We start from the raw sequence: 14903 nt of genomic DNA, 5'->3' as shown, positions 1-14903 counted from the left end.
AGAGAGATCCTTGATGAAAACCTGCTCCAGAGCGCTCAGGACCTCAGACTGGGGTGAATGTTCACCTTCCAACAGGACAACAACCCTAAGCACACAGCCAAGACAATGCAGGAGTGGCTTGGGGACAAGTCTCTGAATGTCCTTGAGTGGCCCAGCCAGAGCCTGGACTTGAACCTGATCAAAAATCTCTGGAGAGACCTGAGAATAGCGGTGCAGCGATGCTCCCCATCAAACCTGACAGGGCTTCAGTGGATCTGTAGAGAAGAATGGGAAAAACTCCCCAAATACAGGTGTGCCAAGCTTGTAGCGTCATACCGAAAAAGTTGAGGCTGTAATCGCTGCCAAATGTGCTTCAACAAAGTACTGAGTAAAGGGTCTGAATACTTATGTAAATGTTAGGTTTCTGTTAAAAAAAATAATAATCTGAATGCACTGTATTTTCAACATTTCATCCATGTTGTTCAGGTTGCTGACCTGAAATGGGCCTTCATAAGGTAGCAAAGCTCAACAGAGAGAAGCAAGGTTCTGGCAGGAAACTCCAGTCAGTCTTTACCTCAGCTGACAACCAGTGCGCAGAACGCTACCAGATATTGACAAACTCTCCTACATAATGGCACTCTACGTACATTGACCAGTCCAACAAACAGAATTGTAGTGCAACTTTGCTGCTGCTTTTGCCCACCTCCACCTGCTTTTTGTTGTGCTTTTGGTCTGTTGGGAGGGAATGGAAGATATTCTGCTCCCTGCCCATAACAGTAGTAGTTTTCTATTACATAACATGTGGCAGCTGAAAGCTGAATTGCACTGGCCCGATTATGGATGCAAACGAAATGTTATTTATATTATGAGCATCATCCTTGGCTCATGACACTGTACATTGCTGCTATGATGTTTGAGTGTCCACAAATAGTAGTGGCTCTTTTGGCCTTTCTAATACATACTCGCCATGTATTGCTCTTCGAAAATGTAAATGTGTTTTTTCCTCAAAGATTTCCATTTCCACAGATTCTACAGTTACCGTTAGATTCCCACACTTACTGCTATCTCTGTTTTCATGAAAATAGTATCTCCTCTTATTGAAGATGTAGCTCAATGGGTAGTACTGCACTTCCCAATGGGAGACCACAAATTGATTTTCTGGCAGAGCACAAACCTTCTAAAATGTATTGTCTCTCTCTTGGTGCTCCTCAGAGTATCATATTTCTATTAATTAGGAGTAGTTTTTCTACATGTCCATGTGGGGTTATGTGTGTGATGAAGATGTTATGATATTTGTAGCAGAACTGTATAGGTTTGGAGGATGAGCTTGCTCTTAATATGCTCCTCAAACCCCAAAACGGCTTAACGGACTATGTAACGGCTCTGAAAACGTGTGAGGCCATCCATCCAACATTAAGCACCACATTTTATGTCTCCTTAGTCAGGTCTCTTCATACATGAAAAGAATGAAAGGGGAATTAAAAACAACACATACACCAGTTACTTTGAACATTAATATCTTTTTCTTTTTTATTAAGACAAGAACTCTTCATTTTTTGTAAAAATGTCTATTTATGAACCAATACAAAATGTGTATGGGAATGTGGATATATTTTTTCTTCATTAATACACATTAACCTTGCCCTAGTACAGCAGAAAAACAAAAAGAATCAACCTAAAAACAATGAAGTGATAAACGACCAAACGTCCTGGAAGGAAAAGTAAACGTCCGAGAGATGTTTAAATTGATAGTTGCACAGCCACAGCTGAGTGTGTTCTGTTCCTGCATCATTTTAACAAACGGAGTACTCTTTCATTGTGAACTATGTCTATACAAAAAAATACTTAAACATCTTATACAGTGCACCGAATATTTAAGAAAATTCATAAAACATGTACAGCTTAAATGCAAAACAAATCACCAGTTGTCTCTTGATCTAAAATGATTGGTGTACTTTTTTATATATATACTTCATCAATGTGTGGTGGGCCTTAGACTTTGCATTCTACCTGAGATGCAATCACACCAGTCAATGCACATGAACCTGAGACAGGGCATTAACAAAGAAATGTAAAAAGTAATTTGATAAAATAAAAAATAAATCCTCAACATGTAGACTACCAAATTAACTGTAGCTTGAGTAACAAAGGGGACATTTCATGAAGAAGAAAAAACTGATAACACACAGAAACAGAAATGACAAAAATTACATTCTATACTCAAATATCAAACTCATTCCACACATATCTGGACTTGTTACACCCGCCCAAATTGTTGTCCATCATCGAATTGTATTTGATTTGCTGTTCATATCACCAGGTTAAAGGAAAATTCCACCCCAAAGCTTTCAAAATACATATATCGAGCCGGTATGATCAATTTCGCATCATATGACTCAAAACGCAGCTATATTTATGTATTTTGTATATTTTGACAGTTATATATCTTCAAAACTTGATTGCTGACATGCAAAACATTTTGGGACTATATCAACAATGGACTAATGAAACAAATACCAAAATATAGTTTTTGGGTGGAGTTTCCCTATAAGTAGGTGATCATAGAAATTAACATTTGTTTTATGTCAACTACGCTCGAGTTGCATATACTTTCCCCAATACACTCCTGTTTCCTATTGGTTCTGACAGTGGTCAACCATTACAAACCACAACACACACCAGTAAAAGGTTAAGCAGAAACATATACAGTACCAGTCAAAAGTTTGAACACACCTACTCATTCAACGGTTTTGCTTTATTTTTTACTATTTCTACATTGTAGAATAATAGTGAAGACATCAAAACTATGAAACAACACATATGGAATCATGTAGTAAACAAAAACATTTTCAATCAGAATATATTTTAGATTCTTCAAAGTAGCCACGCTTTGCCTTGACAGCTTTGCACACTCCTGGCATTCTCTCAACCAGCTTCACCTGGAATGCTTTTCCAACAGTCTTGAAGGAGTTCCCACATATGCTGAGCACTTGTTGGCTGCTTTTTCTTCACTCTACGGTCCAACTCATCCCAAACCATCTAAATTGCTTTGAGGTTGGGTGATTGTGGAGGCCAGGTCATCTGATGCAGCACTCCATCACTCCATCGTATTTATTGGCCCAAGAAAGTCTCTTCTTCTTATTGGAGTCCTTCAGTAGTGGTTTCTTTACAGAAATTCGACCATGAAGGCCTGATTCACGCAGTCTCCTCTGAACAGTTGATGTTGAGATGTGTCTGTTACTTGAACTCTGAAGCATTTATTTGGGCTGCAGTTTCTGAGGCTGGTAACTCTAATGAACTCATCCTCTGCTGCAGATGTAACTCTGGGTCTTCCTTTCCTGTGGCGGTCCTCATGAGAGCCAGTTTCATCATAGCGCTTGATGGTTTTTGCGACTGCACTTAAAGAAACGTTCAAAGTTCTTTAACTTTTTCGGATTGACTGACCTTCATGTCTTAAAGTAATGATGGATTGCTATTTCTCTTTGCTTATTTGAGCTGTTCTTGCCAAAATATGTTTTTTTTAATACCACCTCTACCTTGTCATAACACAACTGATGGGCTCAAACGCATTAAGGAAATAAATTCCACAAATTCGCACCTGTTAATTGAAATGCATTCCAGGTCACTACCTCCTGAAGCTGGTTGAAAGAATGACAAGAGTGTGTAAAGCTGTCATCAAGGCAATGGGAATTTTTTACATTTTTTTATGTTACCTTTATTTAACTAGGCAAGTCAGTTTAAGAACAAATTCTTATTTTCAATGACAGCCTAGGAACAGTGGGTTAACTGCCTGTTCGGGGCAGAACGACAGATTTGTACCTTGTCAGCTCGGGGGTTTGAACGTGCAACTTACCAGTCCAACGCTCTAACCACTTGGCTATCCTGCCGCCCCAATGCTTACTACATGATTCAATATGTGTTATTTAATAGTTTTGATGTCTGCACTATTATTCTACAATGTAGAAAATAGTACAAATAAAGAAAAACCCTTGAATGAGTAGGTGTGCCCAAGTCTTTGACTGGTACTGTACATCGACCCAGTCCACACAGCTGTGAGTACATGTATTAAAATGTCCACCTACAGAACGAGTGAATAGATGTGTTCACTTGGTAAGAACAGACTTTTTACGGTCCAGTTTTGAAAGGAAGCCACCACATTTTTGACCAAAGCAAAATAATGCTCACTGTTAAATACAAGTCACACAACCTCAATCTAAAAGACGGTTACATTCTCTCTGTTGTTTGATCCATTGAAACAACAGAGGGGATCCAAAATGTTTCACATGAAGTCACACAGTCTAAAATGGAGCATTTAAACGGAGCCAGAAAGCCACCACTGTCCTGATAAACAACCAGCATTGTCGTCAAACAGTATTAAATCAGTGGTAGCTCCTTCTTCAAGATATTATATTTGGAATAAACATCAAATCAAGCACGTAAGCAACAACATCTTTTCAACCTAATTGTCAGGTCAACAACCTCAGCAGGACAGTAACTAAATTCAACAGCAATGTTTACTGTAGTGATGTATACATGAAAAGTAACATTTCCCCAAAAGTACTCTCCCTAACGGGCTCTTTCCACATTGTATCATCTTTAAGCTTAGGCAGGTCAATTGTAAAGAAAGACAAATAGGAGACTGTATTATGTTGTTTTAGAGGTTCACACTCACATACATGCAGTGTTGTGTTGGCTGACTGTGGGCAACTGAAAATTGTTGCATCATGACAAGATCATGTACAGTCCAGAGGCTGGGGTGTGATAGTAGGGGAAATAAGGCCCTGTCTCCCGTGTTAATTCCGAGTGACACATGCTCCTCAACTGTCATGAGTGTTTTACAATATGGAGCGACAAAGCTCACAACAAACAGCTTGTGATAATCAGAAAAAACACAGAAGTATTCTGTCATGAAATTCCACTAGGTTGTAAAAAATATTTGTGTATAATACATTGGTGTGAATATAATGTCTGCTCATAGTTTCTATATTGTTGGAACTATTCGTTCTGGTGCGTCTGAAATGTTTTGAGATAATGTTTTGTATTGAAATCATATCCTTTGAAAAAATGCCTTAGACACAATGATTGTAGGTCCGTTGCTCATACAGAAGCTATGTATCGCCTATGTATCACCATCTCCTTTAAAATCCTATAACCCTTTTTACTCCTTAGGTCTAATTTATACACAAGGCTGGAAAAATACAACCACTCTACATGTGAGATTTGACTGTTCAGCATGTAACAATATGAAGGTAGTATCGCTTTATAAATGTTGATTGCATTTAGTACCTCACAACCTACAGTAGATTTATATATGTATTATAATGAGGATATTCACCTTTGACAGTCAACATTCATTTATTCGTTTGGAGATGTCTTCCGGTCATTTCTTATTGAAATGAATCCTATCAGTGTTACCTTTTTTGTTATAACAACTTTATTACAGCTTGGCTAAAGTGAGGCAGCTTGATTGAAAGACAAAGGGTGAGTATACACCACCAAAGAAACCATTAAAAACAAATGATTTTTTAAATGTTTTGTTGTTTGTCAAAAATATTTCTGAATGAGAGAGACGATGTAAAACCCCAAAATGTCATCATAAAACATGAAATGCCTGCAGGGGAATTGCGGTTCCATTCATTGGAACAGAACAAAAACATCATTGTACAGAGAATAAAAGGTAAAAATAGTGAATTGAAAATGCTTTTAAGTTCAGCATAGCGAGGGTGAAATAATGTGCCTTCTACTTTGCTTATTCCAAATAGTACCAATGTTTTAAATGTGCTGGCATATCTAATAAGAAAAACAAATTGAAGAGAGAGGAAAGAATACAAGTCATCCACAGTGAATAGGAATTGGCTCAGATAAAATGAAAACAAGGACAGTTTGAGACCAACTGCCCTCCACTGTCTTCCTTTAGATTATATTTCTGTGTGTGTGTTTTAAAGAGGGGGGTAATGTTATTTATGTGTAATGATATTTTCCTCATGTACATTTTTCGAAGATGATACGTAAAGCGTTGGATGTGTTTTGGAGTTATCAAAAGGTTGGAAAAAAAGAAAGGTAGTGGCTTGAGACTAGGCCTGCTCACAGTATAGTGGAAATAGGGTTCTTTTGAGGTTTTGGTATGCAGAAGAGAACGTGTGTGCGAACACAGTGGGAGAGATGAACAGAGCCACTGTGTAATTCAACACTCATAGGAAAGCCAACATCACAATCATAATGGAGAGAGTGAAAGCGGGGACGGTGAGGAGCAACGGCATGTTGACGGGGAAGAAAAAGAAGAATGAATAGAAAAGAAATTCAGAACAAGGCACAGAATTTTCTGCAAATGGTTGAACTAAACAAAATTCGTACCAGCAGTTTTGGGAGGTGTCGAATGGTGAAGCTCTACAGTGATTTCTGGCAACATCTTGCAACCCCCAAACCCCCCACCCACCCTTAACCAAAACCTACTCTCCCTTCCCTATCTTTCCACCTTATACACACAAAACTGTTCCTCTTCAGCGGCACAGACTGGACTATACATTGTTCAATCCCTGGCAATCACCAACCCATCCTACCCCCCTACCCAACCATACTTAAACCCCAAGCACTCCTCACCCAAAGACAGTATGGTGTCCTACAGGGGACAGTATTGGGGCCCTGTGATTTCTATATGTAGTACTCCTTTTTCTCGTCCGAATTGTTGTGGCCCCCCTCTGCGTTGATAATGGCTGTGTCTGCATCTGCTGCATCGTCGGCTCCTTTAGCTTCATGCGTGAAGTAGGTACCTGAAGGGGGGAAAAGATAAGGAATTAACAAATTGATCAAAATGGACACTTGATTCCTAAGCTCATGAATGCCTACTCATACGTTTCCTTGACATTAACAAGCAAATCATTGAACCAAAACGACCCATCAGGTTAACTGTAAAATATACAGTTGTGGCCAAACGTTTTGAGAATGACACAAATATTAATTTTCACAAAGACTGCTGCCTCAGTTTGTATGATGGCAATTTGCATATACTCCAGAATGTTATGAAGAGTGATCAGATGAATTGCAAAGTCCCTTTGCCATGCAAATGAACTGAATCCTCCAAAAACATTTCCAATGCATTTCAGCCCTGCCACAAAAGGACCAGTTGACATCATGTCAGGGATTCGCTTGTTAACACAGGTGTGAGTGTTGACGAGAACAAGGCTGGAGATCACTCTGTCATGCTGATTAAGTTTGAATAACAGACTGGAAGCTTCAAAAGGAGGGTGGTGCTTGGAATCATTGCTCTTCCTCTGTCAACCATGGTTACCTGCAAGGAAACACGTGCCGTCATCATTGCTTTGCACAAAAAGGGCTTCACAGGCAAGGATATTGCTGCCAGTAAGATTGCACCTAAATCTACCATTTATTTGATCAACAAGAACTTCACGGTGAGCGGTTCAATTGTTATGACGAAGGCTTCGGGGCGCCCAAGAAAGTCCAGCAAGCGCCAGGACCGTCTCCCAAAGTTGATTCAGCTGCGGGATCGGGGCACCCCCAGTACAGAGCTTGCTCAGGAATGGCAGCAGGCAGGTGTGAGTGCATCTGCACGCACAGTGAGGGGAACACTTTTGGAGGATGGCCTGGTGTCAAGAAGGGCAGCAAAGAAGCTTCTCTCCAAGAAAAACATCAGGGATAGACTGATATTCTGCAAAAGATACAGGGATTGGACTGCTGAGGACTGGGGTAAAGTCATTTTCTCTGATGAATCCCCTTTCCGATTGTTTAGGGCATCCGGAAAAAAGCTTGTCTGGAGAAGACAAGTTGAGAGCTACCATCAGTCCTGTGTCATGCCAACAGTAAAGCATCCTGAGACCATTCATGTGTGGGGTTGCTTCTCAGCCAAGGGAGTGGGCTCACTCACAATTCTGCCTAAGAACACAGCCATGAATAAAGAATGGCACCAACACATCCTCCGAGAGCAACTTCTCCAAACCATCCAGGAACAGTTTGGTGACGAACAATGCCTTTTCCAGCATGATGGAGCACCTTACCATAAGGCAAGAGTGATAACTAAGTGGCTCGGGGAACAAAACATTGATATTTTGGGTCCATGGCCAGGAAACTCCCAAGACCACCTTAATCCCATTGAGAACTTGTGGTCAATCCTCAAGAGGCGGGTGGACAAACAAAAACACACAAATTCTGACAAACTCCAAGCATTGATTATGCAAGAAGGTCTGACAGCATGCCAGGGCGGATTGCAGAGTTCTAAAAAAAGAAGGCTCAACACTGCAAATATTGACTCTTTTGCATCAACTTCATGTAATTGTCAATAAAACCCTTTGATACTTATGAAATGCTTGTAATTATACTTCAGTATTCCATAGTAACATCTGACAAAAATATCTAAAGACACTGACGCAGCAAACTTTGTGGAAATTAAAATTTGTGTCATTCTCAAAACTTTTGGCCACGACTGTACAATCTCATAAAATGTATGCCTTTGGCATGTTTACACAAACTCTAATGGAAACTGTAGCTTCAAAATTATACATCAGGTACTAGGTTTTTAATTCTGGTAGGTAAATTCTTTATTTGCCACTGCAAACCCCTCTGTTGGCATTCCTTGGTTGGCATTCAAGATTTACACATGAAAATCTATTATTTGATTTCCATGAAACAAGCCAAACCAAGGGATGCTCAAGATTCAGCTTCAGCTCAGCTCATGCCTCCAAATAAACCTTGTCAAGTTCAACGAATGCGTGTGAATGAGCAATCCACTTCAAACTTAATTTCCGACAGGGATTATTCACATCCCAACAGTTTTGGGACTGATAATAAAGGCGATAGCCCAGACTGAATGGAGAAGGGCAAGGAGTAATTTGGAATCAAAACCAAACCATTGGCTGCACTCCAAAGAAAACCCCTTCAAATGTACAGTGGCCATAACAGAGAGAAAATAAGATGGGGCTCAGGAGGTATGGTAGAATTTCTAAAACAGAGTTTGGGGGGAGAGGGAAGTGGTTTTCTGATTGCCCAGGACAATACTAGTATGACACTGAGTAAAATAAATCATAAAATGATAGTGTGTCTGTGCTCTTTTAAAATGTTTAACCTTGATATTACACAGAGGTGCTTCTAGATAGAAAACAAAAGGCTTCGTCACATACCTTTGTGTCTTGCAAAGTACCGTCCCAAAATGATGAGTAGACAGAGCATGGCAAAGACAACCACAGCCACCACTCCTCCGATGACCGCATGGTCGACCGCTCTCGGTGCTCCCTCTCCAGCTCTAGAATCTGTAAGCACAGTAACAGAAACACCTTTTACAGAATCCACAAACAGTGCATGCCAAAGGGAAGACATCACATCAACTTTGGTGGATAAGAGATCTCCAAAAAATTATGATTACATACATCACCTATAGTATATTGTCAGCTACTCCAGCCTTTGGAGTTGGAGAATAAGGGCCGATATTACAAGTTGGATGTAGGGGTGTAACGGTTCACCAAGCCCACGGTTCGGTACGTATTGCGGTATTGGGATCACGGTTTGGTTTCGGTACAGAGGGAGATTTAAATGCCAACAGTCACTGTAGTTCATTTGTATTTATTTAAGAAAATACAAAGTGTTGGTACATCATGAGTCCATATATGATCATGAGTCATATAATACCTGATGAGAGCACAATCATGAATACCAACACTTTGTATTTTCTTAAATGAAAACCCATGATTACTCAACAACAACACTAAAATAAATTGCAATATAAACATGGCTCAGACATGCTATAATGTTTTCTTACAAAGACAAACATATCCACACTTCTGTGACTCTCATAAAGGGTTAATATAGCACGGTACTTCTCATTTACCACTCCGGGGTAATGTGATGGGCTGTCAGTGTTAAGTAGCTCTCTGTAGCCCTGGAGGTCCAGCCATCTGTAGTAAGCGCAATACAGGGTACATTGGCCAATTAATTGACAACTTCGGCTTTATCGTGCTTATAAAGAGTGGGTACCATCGGTTTGCTGAGAAGGGTGCGAGAGGGCAAAGTTCGTAACGTGGCTCAAGTACTTTTCATGAGATGCTGAAACCCCGTATTCTTCTCAACCACCGAGAATGGGCGCATATCCATGGCTATAAACATACCCATCACTCTTTCATTTATTTAACCCAGTCAAAATAAGCTGCAAAAGGGCTGCTTGAATGCAGAGGGGAGATTAAGTTGTTTTGTTGTCTTTTTGTGTTTCAGTCTTGCTCCGGTGGTAGGAATATTGGGGTGATGTCAGCGTAAATGTGTCAACATTTGCATTGGCTATTCTCGTTGAGCAGTGGCTCTCTCTGTCCATCGCCGTTGTAATCTACTGGGAAGACAAATGTTCCCAAACGGGAGATTTAAACGATGATGGAAGATCCTCCAATTCTGGTTTATCAACCCCACCACTCGCCATCGTACAGAACTAGTTCCCAGCTGTGCCTCACTAAAGGACAGTTTGAAATGCTCCAATTAAAGATTTTAATTTTGATTACAATGTGTACAGGCTCTAGTGTACAGGCTCTACTGAATGGCCTGAAATGTAAAAAATAAATTGAGTTTATATTTAATCAAGAGGCCTACAAAGCAGTAAAGGCATTGCCTATAGACCTAGTGTTTTAATTTTGTATATATCTTTTTTATGTATTAATTTGGGTTCACAGTGCGGACCGAACCGAGGTTCATGTACCGAACGGTTCGGTACAAATACGTGTGCCGTTACACCCCTCCGCAAAATGAGAATTATCAAAACATTTATGAAATTAAACAAATAAATGCCATGATGATCTTTCTAAAACACAATGTGATTCAAGTTAAATTTACATTTTATATTGCAGCTTCCACTGTAATGAAACTAAATATCAAATTGACTGAATCGTATAAAATGGCCAGAATGTGGCTTGAGTTTGATTTGTTAGGCAAAATGACTGTCTTCAGAGAATCACTATACAAACCGCATTTCAAATCAAATCGTATTAGTCACATGCGCGAATAGAACAGGTTACAGTGAAATGCTTACTCACAAGCTCCTAATCGACAGTGCAGTTAAAAAAAATACGGATCAGAATAAGAGATAAAAGTAAGAAGTAATTAAAGAGGAGCAGTAAAAAAAATAGAGTCAATGTGCATAACACATAGTATGTTATCCAATTTACAGTGAGGGGAAGCATAACTCTACTGTGGTTGGCCATTTAACTGAACAGCAGAAGATAGTAGAGCATTTAAACATGATTTATGAAGTGATACAGGCGGTTCTCAACTTCAATATACCAGAGCAAGCACCACTGTTCAAATAAATCTGGCCCCTGCCTTGTCTCGAGTCAGAGCAATACATTTAGCGCCTGCAATGACTAAAAAGTGCGGATCCCAGGCAATTTCTAAGAAAGATTTACACCAGCTTGGCCTGAAGAACAAGGAGCTTGCCTTAGAGGCTCCAAGCTGTAATGATATGTGAAGGTTATTGATCAAGTGTAGGGATCCATGACAACCAAAAGTTAATGGCGGTTTGTGGACTTGATTGGTTCTTCACAGTGCAAAGGAGGAGCAAAATCTTTCATCAATAGCTCACACTCTGCTAGGAAATGATAAAGTTTGGGGGAGAGAATAGATAGGAGGCCGGGTGCTTTGACAAGGCCTAATGTCAGTGAGAGGGAAACGTTTCAGATTCATTGAGGGGTTATACATTTGTAAAAGTGAAGAAACTAGTTGTCCTTTGATAATAGCCTATGGTCAGTGGTGTAAAGTACTGAAGTAAAAATAGTTTACGTACTACTTACTTAAGTAGTGTTTTGGCGTATCTGTACTTACCTATTTATATTTGACAAATTTTACTTTTACTTCACTAGATTCCTAAAGAAAAGTATGTACTTTTTACCTCATACATTTTCCCTGACACCCAAAGTACTCATTACATTTTGAATGCTTAGCAGGACAGAAAATGGTCCAATTCACACACTTATAAAGACAACATCCCTGGTCATCCCTACTGCCTCTGATCTGGCGGACTCACTAAACACAAATGCTTTGTTTTTAAATGATGTCTGATTGTTGGAGTGTGAGTGACCCTGGCTATCCGTAAATAAAAATAGTGCCATCTGGTTTGCTTAATATAAGGAATTTTAAATTATTCTTACTTTTACTTTTGATACTTAAGTATATTTTAGCAGCTACCTTTAATTTTGATACTTAAGTATATTTAAAACCAAATACTTTTAGACTTTTACTCAAGTAATATGAGAATAGTGTATTTTTTCCACCATTGCCTATGCTACATATCACAGCTACATTCCCATATACTGTATATCAAAAGACTCACAGGTTCCATTTTGTCATTCCGGGTGTTTAACTCCAGACTTATTTATGTTAACAGGTGCATCTCCTCCAAAGAGCTATCTCGGAAAGATAGGAAGGCTAGAGGGAATGGAGAAAAGGAGGGAAAAATGAACAACCATCCTCTTTGCAATCGCCTCGCGTGGAATCCATCAACCCATCCCTCATAGGTACACACTGCCATCTCTCACACTCATCTCTAGCCTAAATCCCAGCTCAAGGCTTTTCCTGTGGGAGCTCAAAAAACTAAACTGGCAGGCCACAACTTATTATAGGATAACGAAGAGTGAGAGAAGCTCATGCTGTTGTGGAACACGCCCCCCTCCTCCTCACCCAACTCACCTCATAAACAACTTACTGGTGGGGGAGGGAAAGGGGAAGAGAACGCCACAGTCACAGTGCTACCTGCCAAACTCAACCAAACATTACTTGATAAGCCTAATAGGTTATTTTAAATTCAGATTTCCTTTTCCGCGCTGGGCAGATTCAATTAAAGTCAGCAGAAATCCTTTTGACACCTAATTCGCTCTTGTCAAAGAGGGAGGTAAAGACGTGCGTTAACACACTTTCCTATTAAGATGTTAAAGTGGATCTTGGGCTGCACCAGTCCGTCGGGGTTGGGGGATAAACAGAAGCCTATGGAAATGTCAGGGAATTTCGCTCTGCCCTCTCCCCTGGATAAAACACATCCTTTTTCAGTAAATTCTGTACTGAATGAAGGACGGGTGGATGAGGGAGGGAGGAGAGGAGGCACTGGGTCCACGGTAGGTTTGATGTCCCACTCAGGTCATTCGCTCTGACTGCACTTGTACTTGACACTAATTCACATAAACTGACAAATGGGCTGGGCTTAGGGAGCCGACTGTCGCCTCCCATCCCTCCTCGGGAGTGATCTGGCTCCCACTTGACGTCCACCCCTAACCCCTCCCTTCCTCCCTTGCCCCGCCCTCCCCTCCCCTGCCAGCCTCTGTGGAGCAGCCATATGACATGGGGCCGGGGACTGCAGTCAACAACAATCAGGCTGTAGATTGCCGTTTATGATGACTCGCAGTAAGGGGCGTTGCTCAGGTAATACAGAACGCCACTGTACTCTAACGCAATCAGAAGAGGATAAATTGTAATTTTATAAAAGTCCACTGTATTCCAACATTGTTGCATTGTGTAATTTCAGAGAGGGCAGAGGGTTTGGAAATGAGTTGCTTCACTCTCTCACACAAACTAACAAACGCCTAACACATAAGATGGCGCCGAAGACCATGGCTGCCGTTTTACATCTTCCAAACCAATTGTGCAATTTTGTTACTTTTTTTGCATAACTTACTTTTTTACTTATTGTGTACATAATGTTGCTGCTACCATCTCTTATGACCGAAAATAACTTCTGTACATCAGAAAAGCGATTACTCACCGCGGACTGGAAGAAACGTTTACCTTTAACGAGTCCGACGTGAAGGATATCCTGCTTTCACTGGAAAAGGCCCAAATTCACGCTTTTTGCGTGAAGATGCCGGAAAAGGGGACGCAGATCAGGGATCCTTCTGAGAATCCGGAGGCAAGCGAGTAAACTCCCAATGCCTTCCATTCTTCTTGCCAATGTGCAAACTGCAACATCTTGTATTTCACCGAGGCGTGGCTGAACGAAGAAACGGACAATATAGAGCTGGCAGGATTTTCCATGCACCGGCAGAACAGAGACGCTCCATCTGGTAAGACGAGGGGTGGGGTTGTGTGTCTTTTTGTCAATAACAGCTGGTGCACGATGTCTAATATTAAAGAAGTCTCGAGGTATTGCTCTCTTGAGGTAGACCACCTTTACTCCATACACAGAGATGCACACAAAGCTCTCCCCCGCCCTCCATTTGGCAAATCTGACCATAATTCTATCCTCCTGATTCCTGCTTACAAGCAAAAACTAAAGCAGGAAGTACCAGTGACTCACTCAATAAAGAAGTGGTCAGATTCCTGCTACACTACAGGACTGTTTTGCTAGCAGACTGGAATATGTTCCGGGATTCATTCAATGGCGAGCTGCCCAGTGAGCCGAGCCTACCAGACGAGCTAAATGCCTTTTAAGCTCGCTTCGAGGCAAGCAACACTGAAGCATGCACAAGAGCACCAGCTGTTCTGGATGACTGTGTGATAACGCTCTCGGTAGCTGATGTGAACAAAACCTTTAAACAGGTCAACATTCACAAAGCCGCTGGGCCAGACGGATTACCAGGATGTGTACTCAAAGCATGCGCGGCCCAACTGTCAAATGTCTTCACTGACATTTTCAACCTCTCCCTGACCGAGACTGTAATACCCGACATGTTTCAAGCAGACCACCATAGTCCCTGTACACAAGGAAGCGAAGGTAACCTGTATAAATTATTACCGCCCCGTGGCACTCACGTCAGTAGCCATGAAGTGCTTTGAAAGGCTGGTCATGGCTCACATCAACAGTATCCTCCCAGACACCCTAGACCCACTCCAATTCGCATACTGCCCCAACAGATCCACAGATGACACAATCTCGCACTCCACACTGCCCTTTCTCACCCGGACAAAAGGAACACCTATGTGAGAATGCTGTTCATTGACTACAGCTCAGCGTT

General features: G+C 40.9%; 1 protein-coding gene across 1 annotated transcript in view; it reads right to left on the bottom strand.

The window, feature by feature from the left end:
• Window positions 1-1479: 1479 nt before the first annotated feature.
• LOC115136004 (cell adhesion molecule 1-like) overlaps window positions 1480-14903 on the bottom strand; it is a 500413-nt gene continuing 486989 nt past the window's right edge. The window contains exons 10-11 of the mRNA XM_065023748.1: window positions 9111-9239; window positions 1480-6749 (exon numbers count right to left, since the gene is read on the bottom strand). Of these exons, the coding sequence (XP_064879820.1) occupies window positions 6631-6749; window positions 9111-9239 (248 nt within the window). The 3' untranslated portion in view covers window positions 1480-6630. The remainder of the gene's footprint in view (window positions 6750-9110; window positions 9240-14903) is intronic.

The sequence above is a fragment of the Oncorhynchus nerka genome, linkage group LG10 (genome assembly GCF_034236695.1).
Source record: "Oncorhynchus nerka isolate Pitt River linkage group LG10, Oner_Uvic_2.0, whole genome shotgun sequence".
In the NCBI taxonomy this organism is placed as follows: Eukaryota; Metazoa; Chordata; class Actinopteri; order Salmoniformes; family Salmonidae; genus Oncorhynchus; species Oncorhynchus nerka.
Note: the sequence above shows the minus strand (reverse complement) of the source record. Positions and strands in the feature narration are given on the sequence as shown.